The sequence below is a fragment of the Perna viridis genome, chromosome 1 (genome assembly GCF_037379345.1).
Source record: "Perna viridis isolate PV_CMFRI_1.1 ecotype Kerala chromosome 1, ASM3737934v1, whole genome shotgun sequence".
Lineage (NCBI taxonomy): Eukaryota > Metazoa > Mollusca > Bivalvia > Mytilida > Mytilidae > Perna > Perna viridis.
The window spans coordinates 31,996,010-32,015,191 of record NC_142445.1 but is presented as its reverse complement, the minus strand read 5'-3'; the positions used below and the strand labels follow the sequence as shown (position 1 = coordinate 32,015,191).

General features: G+C 33.4%; 2 protein-coding genes across 7 annotated transcripts in view; one reads left to right on the top strand and one right to left on the bottom strand.

The window, feature by feature from the left end:
* Positions 1 to 19,182, bottom strand: part of LOC148628395 (microtubule-associated protein RP/EB family member 1-like) — a 29,520-nt gene that overhangs the window by 4,668 nt on the left and 5,670 nt on the right. For 2 of the 4 annotated variants that reach the window (XM_088586691.1, XM_088586711.1), the window contains exons 2-5: positions 14,560 to 14,692; positions 11,016 to 11,054; positions 8,956 to 9,062; positions 4,774 to 4,981 (exon numbers count right to left, since the gene is read on the bottom strand). In XM_088586691.1, coding sequence (XP_088442817.1) covers positions 4,774 to 4,981; positions 8,956 to 9,062; positions 11,016 to 11,054; positions 14,560 to 14,680 — 475 coding nt within the window. In that variant the 5' untranslated portion in view covers positions 14,681 to 14,692. Of the gene's footprint in view, positions 1 to 4,773; positions 4,982 to 8,152; positions 8,260 to 8,955; positions 9,063 to 11,015; positions 11,055 to 14,559; positions 14,693 to 19,182 lie in introns of all 4 variants that reach the window. The other 2 variants (XM_088586701.1, XM_088586720.1) reach the window with 1 other exon arrangement.
* The window catches only part of LOC148628393 (regulator of telomere elongation helicase 1-like), a 56,675-nt gene continuing 54,548 nt past the window's right edge, over positions 17,056 to 19,182 (top strand). The window contains exon 1 of one of the 3 annotated variants that reach the window (XM_088586630.1): positions 17,056 to 17,102. The gene's annotated coding sequence lies outside the window, so the exon portion shown is untranslated. The other 2 variants (XM_088586639.1, XM_088586656.1) reach the window with 2 other exon arrangements.

Sequence of the window (19,182 nt, the reverse complement as noted above, 5' to 3'; positions counted from 1 at the left end):
TTCCCATATATATCAATGAGAGAGGTGATTCTGTTGATGGTTGGCATTCTTTGATATCCTTGAAGGGTCTGCCACATATACACAAACCTAGGGAAATAACTGGCCCCCAGACTACAATGGACCCAATAAAAGAGGCCTTAGATTTTTGGCAGCTCTTTATTGATGATAGGTTTCTACAAAATTAGACAGAAAAAAAAAACATACAGTTACGCCAATTACCAAATAGCAAACATGCCAGGTGATAATAAAATGCCATGGATTACACCAACCCTGCCAGAAATGAAAGGTTTTCTTGGTCTAACATACCAAATGGGTATAAACCAAAAGCCTAGCACCATGTTATACTGATCCTATCATGTCAACTCCCATTTATTCATAAACATTGAGCTGTGACAGATATACACAAATTTTTAAGATATCTACTCTTTTCTGATCATGCATCTGAGCTAAGACCAGGTAACTATGATCCATTGTTCAAAATTAGGCCTGTGGTAAATCTTCTAAATAATACTTTCCTAGTTCATTCCAAGGAGAAATGTCACAATTGATGAATGTATGGTGCCCTTTAAAGGTAATACATCCCTGACACAGAACATACTCTCTGAACCAAACAAATAGGGTGTTAAAATATGGATGCTGGCAAGTGCTGATAACCATTACAAACATAATATTGATATATACACTGGCAAAACCATTAGAACCGAAGGAAGCGTAGCAACCTCAGTAATTAAGAACTGCATTGTTAATGGAAGATTAAGAGACCAGGGCTATCATGTGTACACCGATAACTTTTTCACTTCTCCCTGTCTTGTAACTGAATTGTGGGAAAACTATGGAATTGTTGCAAGTGGCACTATACGTACTAACAGGGCAGGTTTGCCAAAAGATATAGTGTGTAAAAACCCCTCCAATATTAACAGGTGAGGTGACTATCAATTCAGGCAAAAAATACTTGTATTAGCCGAAAGATTAAAGAAATGTCTAAGTCATCTTCACAATACATGATGACAGTGTAGGACATGTAAGTCGCTTGGTCAATGAAAATGGTGCATTTCCTATAGAAAAAGTTGTTTGTCTTAGGGCAATCGTTGATTATACAGCAAACATGGAAGGTGTTGATAAAGCTGACCAATATATAGAATACTACAGCTATAATCATGAAACATTAAACTTTTCACTTTAAGTCACAATCACTCATCCAATATTACCTTCTTGGATTTCTCTTCTATGGTCATTGAAGGGCTATGGAGTCAAGAATTAATTTCAAAGAATTCAGATTATGCCAACAACCTTGCAAATCAAATCAAGATGTCATGTCTGTTCCAGAAACAAGAAAAAGTTTAGCAGACAAATTATGGCTGCAGGGATTGTGGAAAACATTTATGTTTACCTAGTGCTTTACAAAGTTTATCATACCCAGAAAAACTATTGCTAATTTGATAGAGTTTTTTTAATTCTTAATTGAATATTACATTTCTATAGGTTAAATTGGATAGAGCTGGCCAAATGTAAAGGAAATTTAGTAAAGGTATAGATACATTGTAACTTGTCTGAAAGTTGTCTTATTGTTATCATTCATTTTTTTTTAAGTTCATTTTGATACATGTTGTCAGTTCAGTTATCAAAATTTTATTTGATTTTTGAAATGAAAAATACATGTATACTTTTAGCAACTGAAATATCAAGTCAACAAGGCATAGAAAAATCTTTTCAACCAATAAATTAGATTTTTATTAATTTAGATCAAAGATCAGAATTGATATAGCAGTCGCCAGAGCCTTTAGTTTTGTAAAGCCTGTTAGCATCTGCAATTATCTTGCACTACCGCAGGAAAATAGTCCCACTGGCTTACCTCATTAAGGTTCAAATGCAGATAGTTGGATCCACTTCATAGGTATTTCTAATACATCATAATTAATTCTATTCTATTTAAACCAATAAACAAACCCAATAAACAACTTTTACTGCGAACTAAATCTGCTGATTAATTTAGTATGAATTGACAATGATTCAATTAAAAGTAGTTGACATCTAACCTCTTATCAGTACCTGTTTATTTCTATGCATTTACCCAAATAAACCAATCGTTCACTGTCGTCATATTCAAATTGCCTATAAATGCTTTATTCTTAGTTAAAGACGACAAGGTGCTAAATATATAAATCCTTGTTGATGCATAATAAACCTTTTGATGTTTAACTAGAAATGAGAACCCTGCGAGATTATAAATAGTCATCATTCATAGAAATGAAATATAAAGAGGTATGCTGAGCACCAATAGGAAGAGCTCACATATTTCATGCAAGCCTTGGCGGATCCATACACTAAGTTTTTACAAAAATGTGGCAGTGGTTCCGATGAAGAAACTTGTATAAAGAAAGAGGTTCCAGGCAGGGAATACACACCCTGTTCCAGGCTATTACGTGCCGCTAATTTTTGCCCATCTTTTAAGAAAAGGGTCGTATAACCCCCTGAAACCATCCTGATGTATCACCCATTGTATCGTGTATTTTATTACGGTTACCGCCTTGTGACATCAGAAGCCCAGAGATGACAAATAAAAATTAAACTTTGCTTAGACGATGGCATAGGAATTTCGGAAATGCATTTCTCAGAAATTATGTCAGTCTGTGGTCTGGTGATATTGCTTTTTGAAATAATCATTCTAATGTATGTGTCTCTGGAAGTAGGTGCCGAGAAACTAAGCGCTTTTACATGACACATAGGTGTCTATGCGATAACTTGTAGCAACTGAGAAATGTAGCTACTGTGAAAGTACCTTAATTTGTTGATACCAATTTTCGTGGTTTAGTGAAGAAAAACTAGTTCATAGATTCTTGAATTCATGGTTTTGGGGTTTTCATTATACACATCAGTGGGATTCTCCTTTTCGTTGGGAACCAAATTGCATGGTTTGGCCTAGCCACGAAAACCATGAAAATTGGTACCCTATGAACAATAGTACTTTCACAGTAGTTGAGAGGGACATGTATATTAGGCCATGTTTATTTCAATGATGAATGATCTGCATGATGAAAACAGATATGTTCAATGTGTCATAGTTTTCTGTCCTCTTATGTCTATCTTGGACTTGACTTTTTATCAGCAACTCAGTGGTTGTCCCTAGAAAAGAAGAGGACACTTACCCTACCAGTTCATCTAGTGCATACTCCCTGTTTTTAGTGGAGTCCTAGTTGCTCATTTACTTTTGTTACTTTGTATGTATCATTTTGGTGTGTCAGTTTTACATTTCTGATATTTGTCCCTGGATAGCATTCTTTTAATTTCCGCTAGAATCTTGGTTCCCTTGATTACTCTTTGACAGACAGATTCGACCTGGAGGTTGATAAAATGAAATTCGATTTGAAAATTTACTAACTGGGAAAGGCCAACTAGTAGTTAGAGTTGTAATACCCCTGTTTCGGGAACCATACACCTGCACATATAAGAAAGAAGTTTGAAATGACATGAAGTAGTCCTAAGATTGCATCTTATTATTCTCATAGTTAAGTAGAAGTATAAAAACTTAGTATCGTCTGAAAGCTGAATGAATCAGCAGTAGCCTAAAAACTTCAGTGTATGGTAAAATATTTCTGGACAAATATGCCCTTGATATGACTAATTTTCAAAATGAAAGTAGTGATTTCTGAATCTGGCTGCTTTAACTTTATGGTTCTTTCTTTGAAGGCACATAACTCAAAGGTATGTTGATATTTTTATGAGAGTGAAAATAAAGGGTGCCCATCATAATGAAACCCTCCAGCACCAGCATCTGTACTCATGTAAAATTTGCTATGAGCCTTATAAATAGCTGAATTGAACATAGAAAGTAATGGAGACATGAAATGGTGGTATTACGCCTTTTAGTTCAATTACAATATGCAATATGTCAAAGAGTTAGTGTTCATTTATCAAGGTGTTTCATGTAAACCGACATCAAACCAGAATACAACGCAAACTGGTGCACTCCAATGAAGCATCATGATTTTTGGTGTGAGCGGTTTTTTTTTTTAATATCCTTCGTAATCAGAATGATTAATTTAAAAATAAATCAAAGAATTAAATATGATAGTAACCATTTACAACAATAAGCTTGTGTTAAGATACATTTGAATTCGTTCCCCGAACTTTTCTTTTATACCCTATTTTTGAAATTTGACGATTGTCTGAGGCGTAAACATTCAAACGATTGATATTGATTGACACAGTACATGAGTACTTTGATTCTATTAATTCATTAAATATTTGTATCAGGGTATGATTTGCCTTAACAAATAATCTGGCTAATTTTTAGCTTGAAACAATGGGAAACATCAAGTGTCATAACCCTTGTTTCTTGCTCTGTCATTTCAGGTTACCATAATAAAATACTAGCTTATGTCCGTATTGGAATCATCTAAATTCTCAATTTTATATTTGAAGATAATTTTCCTACGCAAATCTGTAGAAAAATTAGATAACAAAACATGTGGTTGAGCTTAGCTGACATGATTACTTCACCGAAGACTTTAGATTCTAAAATTTATCTGAAATTACAAATGTCTTTATATTGAGAACCCAAGTGTCTCTAATACATTCCCACTAAGGTAAATATCAATTTCACAACTCTTCAATGTTGAAATGCTTAGTAATCTCAACTTTGGCAAGTGTCACCATTCTTCAAGCACATATTCCAAAATTAATTCCTCCAAGTGCAACACATCCTGTGAAATTAACTTATACTTCTCATACGCACCAAAAATAAAAATTCAGTACTGGAAGTGTTAAACATACCTGGTTGTCTCTGGGGTGGTGGTTTCTTCACAGCTGGAGACACTTTGTTCACTGGTTTAGACACACCTCCTACTTGTTGGCCATCACGGGCAGCAACAGGATCATATTCATTCCCTTGATAGTTAGCATCAAAAAATCTTTTAAACCACTGTACAAATTCAAAATTGTCTTGAAATCGTCCTTTAACTAACTTGTCAACAGGGATTACCTAATAAGCAACAAATAAATAAAAGAAATATTCAATTCTTATTTTCCTTATTACTGAGTCCTTCTTAAATATGTATCAACTAGAAAATCTGGAGTCTGAATCACTCACCTGTTATTCAGGTATTCTGATATTAGAAATCATGTGGTCAATCAAACAAATGGTTTAGAGTGTTATCTATACTTACATCATTCCTGTCACCCCCTGAGTCAACTGAGCTAAGTTTCAAAACATTGGCACCTGAGGTTTCAGAAGAGTTAATCTTTGGAAATTGGCCAATCAGAAGATTATATTTATTTTATATTAATTTGTCCCTTTCATTATTTCTTCCAAGTTTGGTCACTATTGCACTATTGGCTTAGTAAAACCAAAATAGGCCAATATGGGTTTTCCCATAAGGTTCTAATGACATCTTTGATTGGCCACAGCCACCCGCTGAGCCACCTGAACCACACCAAAAGTGGATTGTTTGTAGAGGGCATTGAGATCATTAACCTTATTAACCCTTGTTGTGCTGCACCCAGACCTATACAAGATTGGCCAAGGTTCCACTTCATTGGTTCTGGCAATGTTAATCTTAGTTTATGAAAGCACAATTTGTGTCCATCTGCAAGCAGCACGACTGCTTTAAAATGAGGCTGTCAGATATAGAGTTCATTAAAAAAAAAATGACTTGAGAGCTGAAAAAAGAGGTCATAGATTTCTGCTGCCTAAAAAAGTGAGATTCTTTAGGAAGTAGGGTTCATTTCTCAGCTCCTCGTAGAATTAATCTATAGTGCTCTACTTCACCTGGAATCTAAATAGAGGTAAATAATGGGAAAAAATCCTCATTTTTTCACACTAATGACCCTTCAGGGGACTCCTGACCCCTCATGTTAGGCAAGGGGTTATCATGTAGTTGGGAAAAATGTGAAAGTTTAAGGACAATGGACACAAAGTGATGACATAAGCTCACTGGTACCTTCAGTCCAGATGAGCTAAAAAAACAGGAAATCTAGTAATACCACTCATGATGTAAGAACAATTCAAGTTTTTTCAACAAACAGGAATTAAATGTCATACGACTATGAAAATGCATCCAACGATACAGTGTAGCCATGTAATTAATAATAGCCGAGAAAAATGTGACAAAAATTTTGCATATATGGAAAATCAAAGCCTTTTTTTGGAAAACAGGAAGTAGATTTTGAAATGAATCCCACTATACAACATAGGAAGCTTAGTACAATATATTAGCAACCTGTGAATAATAGTAATCAAGAAAAATATGACAAAAAATTTGTATGTTACCACTGAATAAGAAAAGTTCAAGTTTCAATGTAATACAACTAAAAAAAGGACTCAACAATACATTATACCCAAATGTAGCTTTTTATCGATATCAACAACCTGTGATTAGGGGCTGAGAATTTTGTTAAAAAAATATGTTACAGAATGACGGACACAGGTAAAATAGTATATCCCCTTCCTATGGAGCAGGGGTATAAATATCTAATTATAACAAGATTGGATATTGATAAATTGCATTGCAGAAAATGTCTACAGAGAAAGAGGTGATAGCATTTTTACAACCACAATTTTAGTGGTTTTATAATTTAAACCTAACAAAAATTGTAATGTATAATTTATGTATTATGTATTAGTTGTTAAAAGAAAAATGAAAAATATTAGAGCTAACCTGACACCACTTCCTATTAATATTAGTAAATCATCATGAAATAAATGACATTTAACATAAATAAATCATAATAAGAAATCTGTGAGCTATGGCTCACTAGTGACACCCCTGCTTTCAATCATAATATAAGGAAAATAAACAAGGTCCTTGGTTAACAGGAAGTTGTTGATTTTTTCTGATAATGAATCCTACAGTCATACCTACAGGAAGAATGAGTTAAAATTTCAAGCTGCTGTGAAGAGTAGTTGCTGAAAAAATTGTGATGGAAATAATATACAGAATCTCAGACACACAGACAAGAATAAAGACAGTATACTCCCTCTCCTTTGGAGCAGGGCTATGAAACATGTAACCTTATCACAATCTTAGAAGATGCTTAATATTTTGGTTTGAAAGCACAAGATTAATATCACAAACATAGTAAATATTGAACACAAGCTTTCACATATATTTTTATAGTGAAAAAAAAAAGCATATTCTGATAATTGAAAGATGTCCTGAGTCTATTGGCATGTAGCTACGGCTACGACAATTTCAAAAAAAGCGCATTAATGAAACATTAGGTGATACCCACCACGTTATGTTGAAAAAAGTAGGATGGCAAAACTTGAAAAAACTAAATTTGTGATTTGCTGAAAATTGAACTTTACATATTTTTTTTATGATATTTAACAAAAGTGTCAAAAAAGTTCATTAATCTGTTCTCAAGTTATCCTCTGGAAATTGTTAGGGGGAACAGACATGCAACTTTTCAGACGGCATCACATTATACCACACCACCTCATGTGGCGTGTTATAAAAAAAAATGAGCACTTATACTATGTCTTATGTCAGAGTAATGACAGAGGTTTTGTTTTTTACAATTGGTTCAATTAAGTGCAGGACTGACAGGTTATTGATCTATTCCTCAATAAACATCATAGTGTCAATAATGGATCGAGCAACCACAAATAAAATGTTCCATACTGCAAAGCATTTAAGAACCACTGAACATATTCACTTTTCTTAAAGGTTCTTAATTAAGTACATGTAATTGCATACAACAAAAAGTGTGAACAAAACCCTAAGCTGGTAATATTACTACAAAGATTTAATCAATACTATGAAAATGAGTGTTATTTAGGTGACTCATACTATGTATAGTTTTGTGCAATGAAATGCAAGCATCATGACAATAGGAAATAGAATAAATGATATAATAGCTGGTGAACTATTGGCAATTACAATTGTGGCTGGAAACTTAGAGTTAAGTACTAAAAACAAAATCAAAACACAAAAAAATGAAATGTGTAAACCAAAGATTAATTTTATAAAACTACCTTTGTTCAGATTTTCACTCTTTAACAAAATAATTTACAGGAGAAAGATACAATCTATTGGCTTATGACTTAGTTGAGAAAAGAATAGAGAAGTTTATAGGTATAGTGAGAAATGTTTGCAGTAATTTCTCCTCACTGGTGTGGACAATCACGAAGAGGTATGACAACACCACTCACCTTGTCCACTCCTTCTCTCTGAAATACTACCTGCAGGAGCTTGAAATTTTGAATATATTCGTGTTCTAATTTTGTATTGAATTTAACTTTTTTAAGCTGAACAGTACCTGAAATATTAAAGAAGAAAAATAATCATAAATGAAAATTTTTCTATCCCCAACTGTAGTAAACTCAAGACATTATACATTGTTACATATACAGTAATGAGGTTTTAATATAAAAAAAAAAAAAAAAAAAAAAAAAAAATATTATTGTTAAATATGACGTATTTTCTATAACAGCAAAGTATGATTTAGGCTTTAAACAGAGGATTTTCTTAGTATTTTAAACAAAATGTCTAATGTCTTGAGTTCTGTGCTTCAATCTGCAAGTCAAAGAACATTCTAACTTGCAGACTGAAGTGCATGACTATGAATAAATTAAACATGCTGAATAACTGAAATAGGCTCTAAAGAATTTTAGCTAAGATGGCAACAGATTTCTACAAGTTTCATTTTATTCATATATAATTTACATATAGCCACCAGAAAACAATTTAGCAGACTAAAACAAAACCATCAAATGGTTGTTCCATTAATTTGATACATTAAGATGTTCTTCAATTAAAAAAAGTAGAAGAAATCTGTTCCCAATCACAGTTAGTAGATTGCCATATTTGATAAAGCTTATTGTATGATTTTCTCTTCTAAGAAAAAAAGTGACTTCATTAAAAATGAGGTAGAAAATTATACAAGCTTTACCTAATATGTGATACCCTGAGTCAAGAGCAAATAAAATGTGTTTTTTGTGTAGATTTTTCTCACCTTATCTGTCTGCGTTTTCTTGAAAGCGAGTTGAAGTATTTTGAAATTCTGTATATACTCATGTTCTAATTTGGTGTTGAATTTAATTTTTTTCATCTGAACAGTTCCTGAAATTATCAATCACACTATAACAATGTGTATGTCTTCCCACTTATATGGATAAAGACTTCTCTGGCAAAACAAGAGACAAAATTACATCTCTTTAAGAGCCTTCATAGTACTATATCTTCAACTTGAATATTCATTCATTATAATTAAAATTATATAGTCTTCTGCTCAGTGGGCAATTCACAAAAAGTCATAAAAAATTGTGATTGATCACTTAACTTCATATGGTGATATATCATACCTGTACATTCCAGGAGAAAAACAACTGACAAAACGAACAGATCCTGCTTTGTACTAGTCTGACATGCAGAGCTTGATTTTTATTGAGCTAGCTCACAGAAGCAACAACTGCAGGTATGCATGTCATCCAACTCAGACACTTTATTCTGACTCAGAACCGACGAGTCATCACTCAATCCCCTTATATACTGTATGCTTGGCGGAAAAGCAGTGACTACCAATTCTGAAGTCTTTGATGTTACTCGGCTGGGTAAAAGTAGAAGTGAACATTATGGTAGTACATTATATACGTTGTGACATCAAAAGTTTTTTTTTTCATTGTGTCACAACTTTTGACTAACTGTAGAATTTGTGCGCTTACACCTTTTTGTGAAATGAGCAGTGTTTCTGTTAAAGCAAATCTCTGCGTAATTTGGGCATAAAAATTTTTTTTTTTTTACCCCCCCCCCAAAAAAAAAAAATCACCTAAAGGGTCATCTAAGACCGAAAAAGAAAAATATAAAGATTTTATATTTAAGATCAGGTTCACATATTCACTCCCTTAAGGAACCAATAAAATGTAGCATTCGGCACACCTCTGCTGATCACGGTAGTCTTCAGCAAACACGTGAAATGTAATCAGCTGAGGTGGGCCGAATGCTAGAAATCAGTTTCATTCATCAAATATAGCGATGTTGTCGAACTTTGGGTTTCATATCCCAGATACGAGGATGGTCCAAACAGTAACAACAGAAGCTTGAAAGGCAAATTGCTAAAAAGAACCTTCAATAACTGATGGTTAACCGAATATTCTTTGCTATCATTCAACGATACAACAAATCAATGAAATGTAAAATTTGCACTGTTAGTAAATGGTGATATCCTTTTGGACTTGATTGTTCTAAAAAATTTTCAACATCAGCATTAGATTGACATCAATCTAGTGATGTCCACTGACTGAAAGCATGAATTAATAAAAAAGTCTGAGGTATCTTCTAAAACTGATCATGAAAAGTTTGACAAGATGAACCCAACAGTTAATGATTGGTATTGTAGCTTTCATGATTGAAGAGGACATTACTGACAAAAAGTTTGAAAAACTGATTGATCAACAAGTAAAAAAATGATTAAGTTTTAATTTGTTTAGAAAATAAAAACCTTTGACAAAACAATGTGACCCCCCTCTTTTTCCCCCAAAACTCAATCCCAGAGAGTAATAATGACCTTTCATCTCAAAAGTTTCAAAACACTGATGGGCCAAAGATCAGCCATATGATCCTGGACTAGTTTCACAAACGTTTTTTATGAAATCTTCCTTAACTAAAATATATATCAAATAAGATCCCAGGAATTCAAAGATTTGTGAAAAATGTGAAAGAAAATAATAAAAAAAGAAAATGGATTAAAATGTTGACCTAAAGAGTACACCAAAGGAAACTTGGAATGTTTCGTTTTTTATTTTAATAACCATGTATATGTATATGTAATAATAATTGGAAAATTTTTAGGACCACCTGCAATGCCCCTGCCAGACCTTTTGGGCTTGGCAGAAATTTTCATTGTAAACCTGGTAATGAATCTATGGACAGACAGCAGTATGAATACTATTTCTGTAAAAAAAATTGGTGTATACTACTTTCAATACTGCATATGGGGATCTAGTACCAGTGATGTAAAGGTTTCGCATAGATGAATCAAAGAAGCTAGACAAAAGGCAAAAATTTAAAACTAACCTGGGAATAAAATATCCATGAACTGGCAATATGCAGCACCTGAAACACAGAATGTAATTTGTCATAAAAAGAATTAGAGACAGTAAAATTCAAACTGTTTGTCCTTATAAAACTTTCACCAGATATTAATAATTTCAAGAAAAAAAAAATTGTCTCTTAAGTACACAAAACATTCGAAGTAAATTTACATATAAACACAATATTTTCTTTTTTTTCTGATTCTTCTTGTGTACAGGTTAAATTAAGAATCATGCTGGTGAGAAGTAAATATCAATAGCGTATATGCATTAAGTATGTCCAATTGGTAATTTTAGGAATGAAGAGGGGTGGCAAATAATAACTGGCCAGATTTTTTACATATAAGAACTCAACTGAACTGTATTGACTTATCTGATTATGTTCCTTACCATAGACACAATTCTCATTGGTACTTTTATCATAGTAAATAGGACTTTTTGAAGCTTTGAGATTGTTTAGAAAGTTCACCACAAGTTTTTACTAAATTTTTCTTTATTTACACAAGTCTTTTGTGAACCTGAATTTTAACTTATTTTAAAAATGTAATTCAAAGACTAATAATTTGAATATGGTCAATTTTGACTAACTGCAATCATTCTGTTAGAGGAACCAGAATGTACTGACAGTATATTTATTAATGATATACTGTAACTGACAGTATATAACCTATATAGCCTTGTGTTTTACCCAAGTTCTAAGCCTCAATTATATTCTGTGAAAGTACGATTATTCATGGGGGTACCAATTTTTGTGGATTTCATGGCGAAGATAAACCATGAAATTTGATTCCAAATGAAAGGGATTATTTACTTTAGATTGTGTGACAGATCATCAAAACAATGCATTCAAGGATCCACGAACTTGTGCTTTTATCCTAAACCACGAAAATTGATACCCATGAAAAATAGCACTTTCACAGTATTGTTTTTATTTCAAATCAATACCCTGTTATTGTCCCTGGAATTGTATGCAATACATGTATATGTATATATACATTTAATCAAAAAGTTCACTGCTCTAAGAATAACATGGATTTCAAAGGGTTGTGAAATCTTTCAAAATCTTTCATGCAAGAACATAATAAGAACAAGAGGCTCCCAGGAGCCTGAATCGCTCACCTTCTTGAATTTTGCCTTTCAATGGCAATAAAAGTTGGCAAAAAAAATGGCAAGAAGTTGTCCAACAATTTTGACTAAAGAAGTCTTTGGTAGGACTATCACAAGATCTTTTCAACAACTGAAAGTTTCTTTTAATCCATCATAGTTTTGAAGATATTGACTGAAAACTATTAAAAAAAAAGTCATTTTTCCCCTTTCAAGGGCAATAACTCTTACAAGGAGTCTGAAGACTTTTGTAAGACTAATAATATGGATCATTTCAGGTATTGAAAGAATTTGGAAACCTATTTCTGCTATTGAAAGAAACTTTACTGTTTTGGAGATATATGTGAAAAACTACTGTCTGACCCTTATGTTCTATTTTTAGTAACGGCAGCCACGTTTTTTGATGAATCAAAAATCCCCACATCAGTTCTATGCAGTATACCCCAAGGAAAATTCATACCAAGTTTGGATTCAATTGGTCAAGTAGTGTCAGAGGAGAAGATTTTGGAAAGAAATAACATTAAAAATAACAAAAATCGTTGAAAAAGGGCAATAACTCCAACATGGCTTAATGGATTAAAACCAAAATTTGACCAGAGATAGATCTCATCATGTTGAACACTTTTACCGTCAGAATTCAGCTAAACCTATTGTTTTAGGAGATATATGTGAAAAACTACTGTCTGACCCCTATGTTCTATTTTTAGTAACGGTGGCCATGTTTTTTGATGAATCAAAAATCCCCACATCAGTTCTATGCAGGATACCTCAAGGAACTTTCATACCAAGTTTGGTTCTTATTAGCCAAGGAGAAGAGTTTTGTATAATTGTTAACGACGACAACGATGGACGCCAAGTGATGGCAATAGCTCACATGGCCTTTGGCCAGATGAGCTAAAAAGTTGATGGGTCAGTGTGCTTGTTTTTGAGACCTAACCACTTAAAATTTTGGTGGGAAAAGGATTTGTCTAAGTAGGTTTTATCTATTAAAAACACTGAAGAAATAACAAGGATCTCATAAAAACTTCCCAAATAACATTTTAAGCTGTGTTTAATGATAATATGAAAAGAAAAGTGGAGTTCACTGAAGAAAACAAATTTGATGCTATGACATGGATAAAACCAGAGGAGTCCAAAAACCTGACAAAAATGTCTGAACATGAGCAGCGAACATCCTTAATGAGCTAAATCAATTTCTTTTGAGAGTTAACAAACAACTTCAATCTATACATGTATGTACAACTAAGTACGTAAATATTATGTACATGTACATGTAATTTTATGGTGAATTTTATGGTGTGTTTGTTTGTTGTTTCAGTTCTTTTTTACCTATCATCAAAGGGAGATGGTTAAGGCCATGTAAAACTAGTTTAGAACTGCCACAGATTCAATGCACCTGTCCACAGTCTGGAGTTGTTAGTCATTAATGTGTCTTTGCAGTGTGGGAAACCATTTTTTTCCCAACTTGCCATTCTGGCTAGTGGAATATTAATCTTGCTAGCCAAATAGAAATTCAACTAGTCAAATTTTTTGGGGTTTTTTGTCTGTACTATCATCTGTTTTCTCTTGGATTTGACTATCTTCTGCCTTTCTTTTTCTTTCTTCAACTATCTTTTCATTTGTTTTTCAATACATCAAAAACTTTTCCATTTTTCGAATATTCCCTCCCATTGAAGTTTTTCATGTACAATAAGTACTCTATTTCTGAACTCATATTTTAAAAATAAAATTATATTTCAACAGATTCATCATTATGAAACAAGAACATGTTTATCATTGCTTCTTTTTCATTTTCATTTTGACAATAAACAAATAATTTAAGGTAACATATCATAATTTCGTTTGAATACTAATTCGAGATCAGGATTGTCGCATAGCTTTTGGCATAACCCATTTACTAGAAATTAAAATGGCAGATGGTAAACAATGCTTTTCTTTTTCATCAATAAAATTGTGCATCTCATGCCAAAATTCATATGACATATTAGATCTAAAGCTAAACTTCTTAAAATGTAGGGAACATGTTTTTGATGTATGTTGTTAAGGGATGTTTAACTAAATAACCTGTTGGCTAGTTAACTTTCCTTGGAACTCACCAATCAAATGACTGTCGCCAAATTGACTAGTGTAAGCTAATGAGAACTCGCCAAATTACACATATACTTGTATTTGGCGAGCTGGCGAGTGGTGGTTTCCCACACTGCTTTGAGTTGTTATATAACTTTTTCATTTGATTCTGAAGAACTGTTACCGTGTATTTTATTACTATTGTAGTTGGGGCCTTTAAGAGCTTACTTAAAAACCTGTGTGTTTACACTTGTTGAAGACCTTCTGGTGATCTCTAAAAATTACATGCTGGTGCATTTATTATGTTCTTTTTCTATGTAAGTCACATGTAAATCTTAAGATGACACATTTATTACCTGTACATAATTCTTCAATTTTACTGTAGTTTGTTTGAAGACTGTCATTTAACCAAGCTAAAATATCATGTCTGCTGAGATTATCTGATGTTTGATTGGTGCTATATACATTTACTGCCATGATAGCTTTTACCTAAAAAATATATAATCAGTTTCAGTTACATGTAAGCATCGTCAATTTTGAAAAATGTTCATCATTAAATGTAAAAGTTCCAGTACACCTTTCAATGCTTATAATGGTTCTAGCTGGTGTCACTGCAGGCTACTGCAATGAAAAATTAGTATAACATCTTCTTTCTTCAATATACATGTACATATTTACACAAAGAAAAAACAGATGCATACAGCAAAAATAAGTTCCTGTAGTACTGTAAATCTCAGATAGTCTTGAGTTCCAGTTGAATTGATTGGACACATAACACCTGTGGGATCTTAGGGACACTGTCCTTTAAGTTTCAATAGCTGTCAATTATGATGGTGGATGGTGAATTTAAAGGTTATGGTCATCATAACTGACAGCTATTAAAAATTAAAAGACTGTGTCCAAAAGATCATACATTTCAAATAGCTGTAATAGGGCTATTTCAGAAGTAATTGTAAGAGAAGGTCATTAGGAACATCTATTTGGTGGGTGGTTGTTATTCATGACTATAGTTTAGTCTTAACAAAGGAAAATATTAAATTTAAATGGTATACTTGATGAGGTCAAATAAAAAGCGCCCCCCCCCACCCCAGTTTACTAAACTGATGAATAGGCTCATTCTTAAGGGATGTACATTTGTAGTTATAATTATTGTCAAATCACTAAGGATAGCATTTTTTGGTATTAACATTAATTCGCTCAAAGGGTCTTTACATAGAAATTAAAAATCTGCATTTAAAAGCAGTCCTTGGCATGACACGGGTTGTGTCCTTATTGTATGACTTATAATGTACCATGATTCTCAACCCTGCATGGGAGGAACTGAGATTGATTTTACATACAATGGTGACATAACTTTTTGTAGATTTAAATTGGTTTGTAGCTGGCATGTCAGTTAACTGCTAGTAGTCCTTAGTCTGTACATTTATGAAATTTATATTCAGTTTCTTTATATCCATTCTAACAAGGGACTTTTTAAAACTTTTTTTCCAGCTGTAGCCTGCCCTGTGGTGCAGGGGTTTCTTCATTGTTCATTGCAACCAATGGGTGGCCTTGGGCTGATTTTTCCATCCCAGTGGGATTGTTTTCTCTTTGACATATTCAACATACCTATTCTCTTGACATTTATTTCTGAAACAGCCCTTGTATAACAACATATCAAATTCCCAAACAATACTTATTCCATCAGATACTTCCCAAACACTTTGAAAAGAAGTAGGAAATGGCTGTCTTTTCTTTACACTGGCATGTTGTTGTGTATCTCCTTCCAAAGTCTGAAGCACACGTTTGGATAAGAAATAGAAAGTAATATTCTCCAAGTCCAAAACTAGTATCAAAGGTGTGAGGAAATATGGACTTTAGTCCTGATTTCAAGAATATAGATGGATTTCTATCAAAGGAACCAATATTCTAGCAGAAATCGAAAGAATGTAATCCAGGGACAAAGACCAGACATGGAAAACATACACACACAACAAAGAACATAAAAATAATCAAAATAATAAATACAAAAATACAAAGTAACAAAAGTAAAGGGAAAAAAACTTGGGACTCAATTAAAAACTTGGAGCATGGACCAGGTGCACTGGTAGGGTAAGCATCCTCTGCTTTTTCAAGAAACATCCACCAAGTTGCTCCTAAAAAGTCATGTCCAGGGTAGACGAAAGATGAAAGGAAAACTATGACACGTTGAACAGTTTAGTTTTCATGGTGCAGATGGGTACACTGTAATGATCCATGAGTTTATGATGACGACCATAAAACTTCTATAGTGATGACTTCAATCTTGTAGCAACATAACAGTGTGGGAAACCATTTTTTCCCAATTTGCCATTCTGGTTAGTCGAATATTGATCTTGATTGCCAAATAGAAATTCAACTTAGTTACTAGCCAAAATATTTCTATGCTCTTCACATTTTTTAGTTTTTTTTTTCTGTACTATCATCTGTTTTCTCTTCGATTTGACTATCTTCTGCCTTTCTTTTTCTTTCTTCAACTATCTTTTCATTTGTTTTAAAATTTATCAAAAACTTTCCCATTTTCATATATTCCCTCCCATTGAAGTTTTTCATGTACTTTACAGTAACAAAATAAGTACTATTCCATCCCATTGAAGTTTTTCATGAACTTTCCAGTAACAAAATAAGTACTCCATTTCTGAACTCATATTTTAAAAATAAAATTATTTTTCAACAGGTTCATCATTATGAAACAAGAAAATGTATTTCATTTGCTTCTTGTTCATTTCTATCTTGACAATAAACAACTAATTTGCAAGGTAACATATCTTAAATTACCAAGATAATTTTGTTTGAATACGAGATCAAGACCGTCGCGTAGGTTTTGGCACATCCCGTTTACAAGAAATTAAAATGGCAGATCGTAAACAAAGCTTTACAAGTCAATAAAATTGTGCATATCATGCGAAAATTCACTTGACATATTCAGGCTAAACATCTTAAAATATTTGTTTGTTGGGGTTTAACGTCCAAACAGCAATATTTCAGCTATCTTCAAGCGAATCTTAAAATGTAGGGAACATATTTTTAATGTATGATGTTAAGGGATGTTTTACTAAATAAGCTGTTGGCTGGTTAATTTTCCTTGGAACTTGCCAAATTACACATCTACTTGTATTTGGTGAGCTGGCAAGCGGTGGTTTCCCACACTGTGTAATCTTGTTACAGAAACCTAATTGTAATAAATCTAGACAATACAAAAAGCAGTCATGGCAAATTCGTCAAACTGCCAAACATGTCTCGTATTTTCAGTCACTGGTCCTATAAAAAAACAAGTCATTGTTGGACCAGATGTCTGGCATTGGTCTGGTATTAAACACATCCCAAAAAGTCACTTCTGGTTTAAGATGGCAGCCAAATGACTTGAAACAAACAAAAATATTGCCGTTGCTATGATATCATTCGGATGCCATCCCAAACCTTTTAAGTTTGTTTGTTTGTTGGGGTTTAACGTCTGAGCAGCAATATTTCAGCTATATTCAGACGATGAATATGAAATTGATGATAAAATGAGCATGAAATGATGATGAAATGAAAAAGGGATGGGACACTAGGACAATGGGGTCAATAATTTTTGATTGCCACTAGAAATAGGGAGAGGTGGGTAGGGTCGGGTAATTTAGCCTCCTGTGGCGGAGCCCTATGGTTCCTCCTCCGGGAAAATACCACAATAGGGTTCTTTAACGTGCGAGGAACGTGGCATCTTTCCCAACACGGTGCACCACTATGGTTTGCAGTCAGGTTTTCCTTATTATAGCCTGACAACCCCAGCATGTAACACGCCAGGGGTACCCCATTCAACCACCTGGGGCACACATCCCAGTTGCTCTGTGGGCAGAGCACCCTAGGGTTCTGAGCACTGTTTAGTCGCCTTTTATGACAAGCTTAGCGCTGCTGCAGGCCTATTTTTTTAACACCCAGACCTGCACGGGGCAAAAATCTTTAAAGCAAAAGCTTACTGATGCAGAAATAAAATTATGCCAGAAATTCAAGTAACAATTTTTTTTAAAAATTCATCTTGTTTTGAGAAGTCTCCTTTGAAACAGTGATTGTTGTCGATTCAGTCATCTTTATTCATACAGTATACGCATAGAGAACTTATGTGTTAAGAAAGACATTATTTGACTCATAATTTTATGATTCTTGGAAGATGATTTTCATTTTTTATTATACTAATAGTTCTAACAGAATCTGGTCATACACATTACATGTAACAATGAAAGATATTACACATATTAGATAACAAGCATAACTAGTTAACTTACAGATTATTGTTCATCCTGGCAGATTTTTTCAAGTTGTCTGACTGAATGTCAGACTGGAAAAAATAATTTTGTCAAGTCTGAAAAAGTCTACATACATTGTGTAGTTACGGCAAGCTCTGGCATAACATGTGAGTTGCGATATGAAAACTTCATATGCAGGTGCTGAAAGGATGATGCCACAGATGAAAGTAAAGTTGACAATACAGAATGACAAGAATGCTATGCATAGCCATATGTCCCCCGCCACTGTAGAAAGAGTTGAATTACAAATGTTTGACACCTGTATAAATAGCAGATTCAAAACTTATGTGCTTTCATAAGTCCATGTGGCAATTCAAGGTTAATGTATCTTAATGAATCAAATTAAGTAAGGTTAAGAATGTGAAAGATATAATCTGCTGGCACCTCTCCATACAAAAAAAAAAAATCTGCAAAAAAGAACGTGAAAAATGAACAAAGTCCCATAACTCCCATTAAAATTGACAAATCAAAATGGCAGTTGAGTATAATGAACTACATATGGTGACAAACAATCCTACAAAATTTGGTCATATTCCGTTCAGTAGTTTCTGAGGAGTTGTGTCCACAATATGTTCCTATTGCGAATAATGAACAAAGTCACAAAACTCCCATAAAAATTGTTGAATCAAAATAGCAGTTAAGTATGAACAAGTACATATGGTGACAAACAATCCT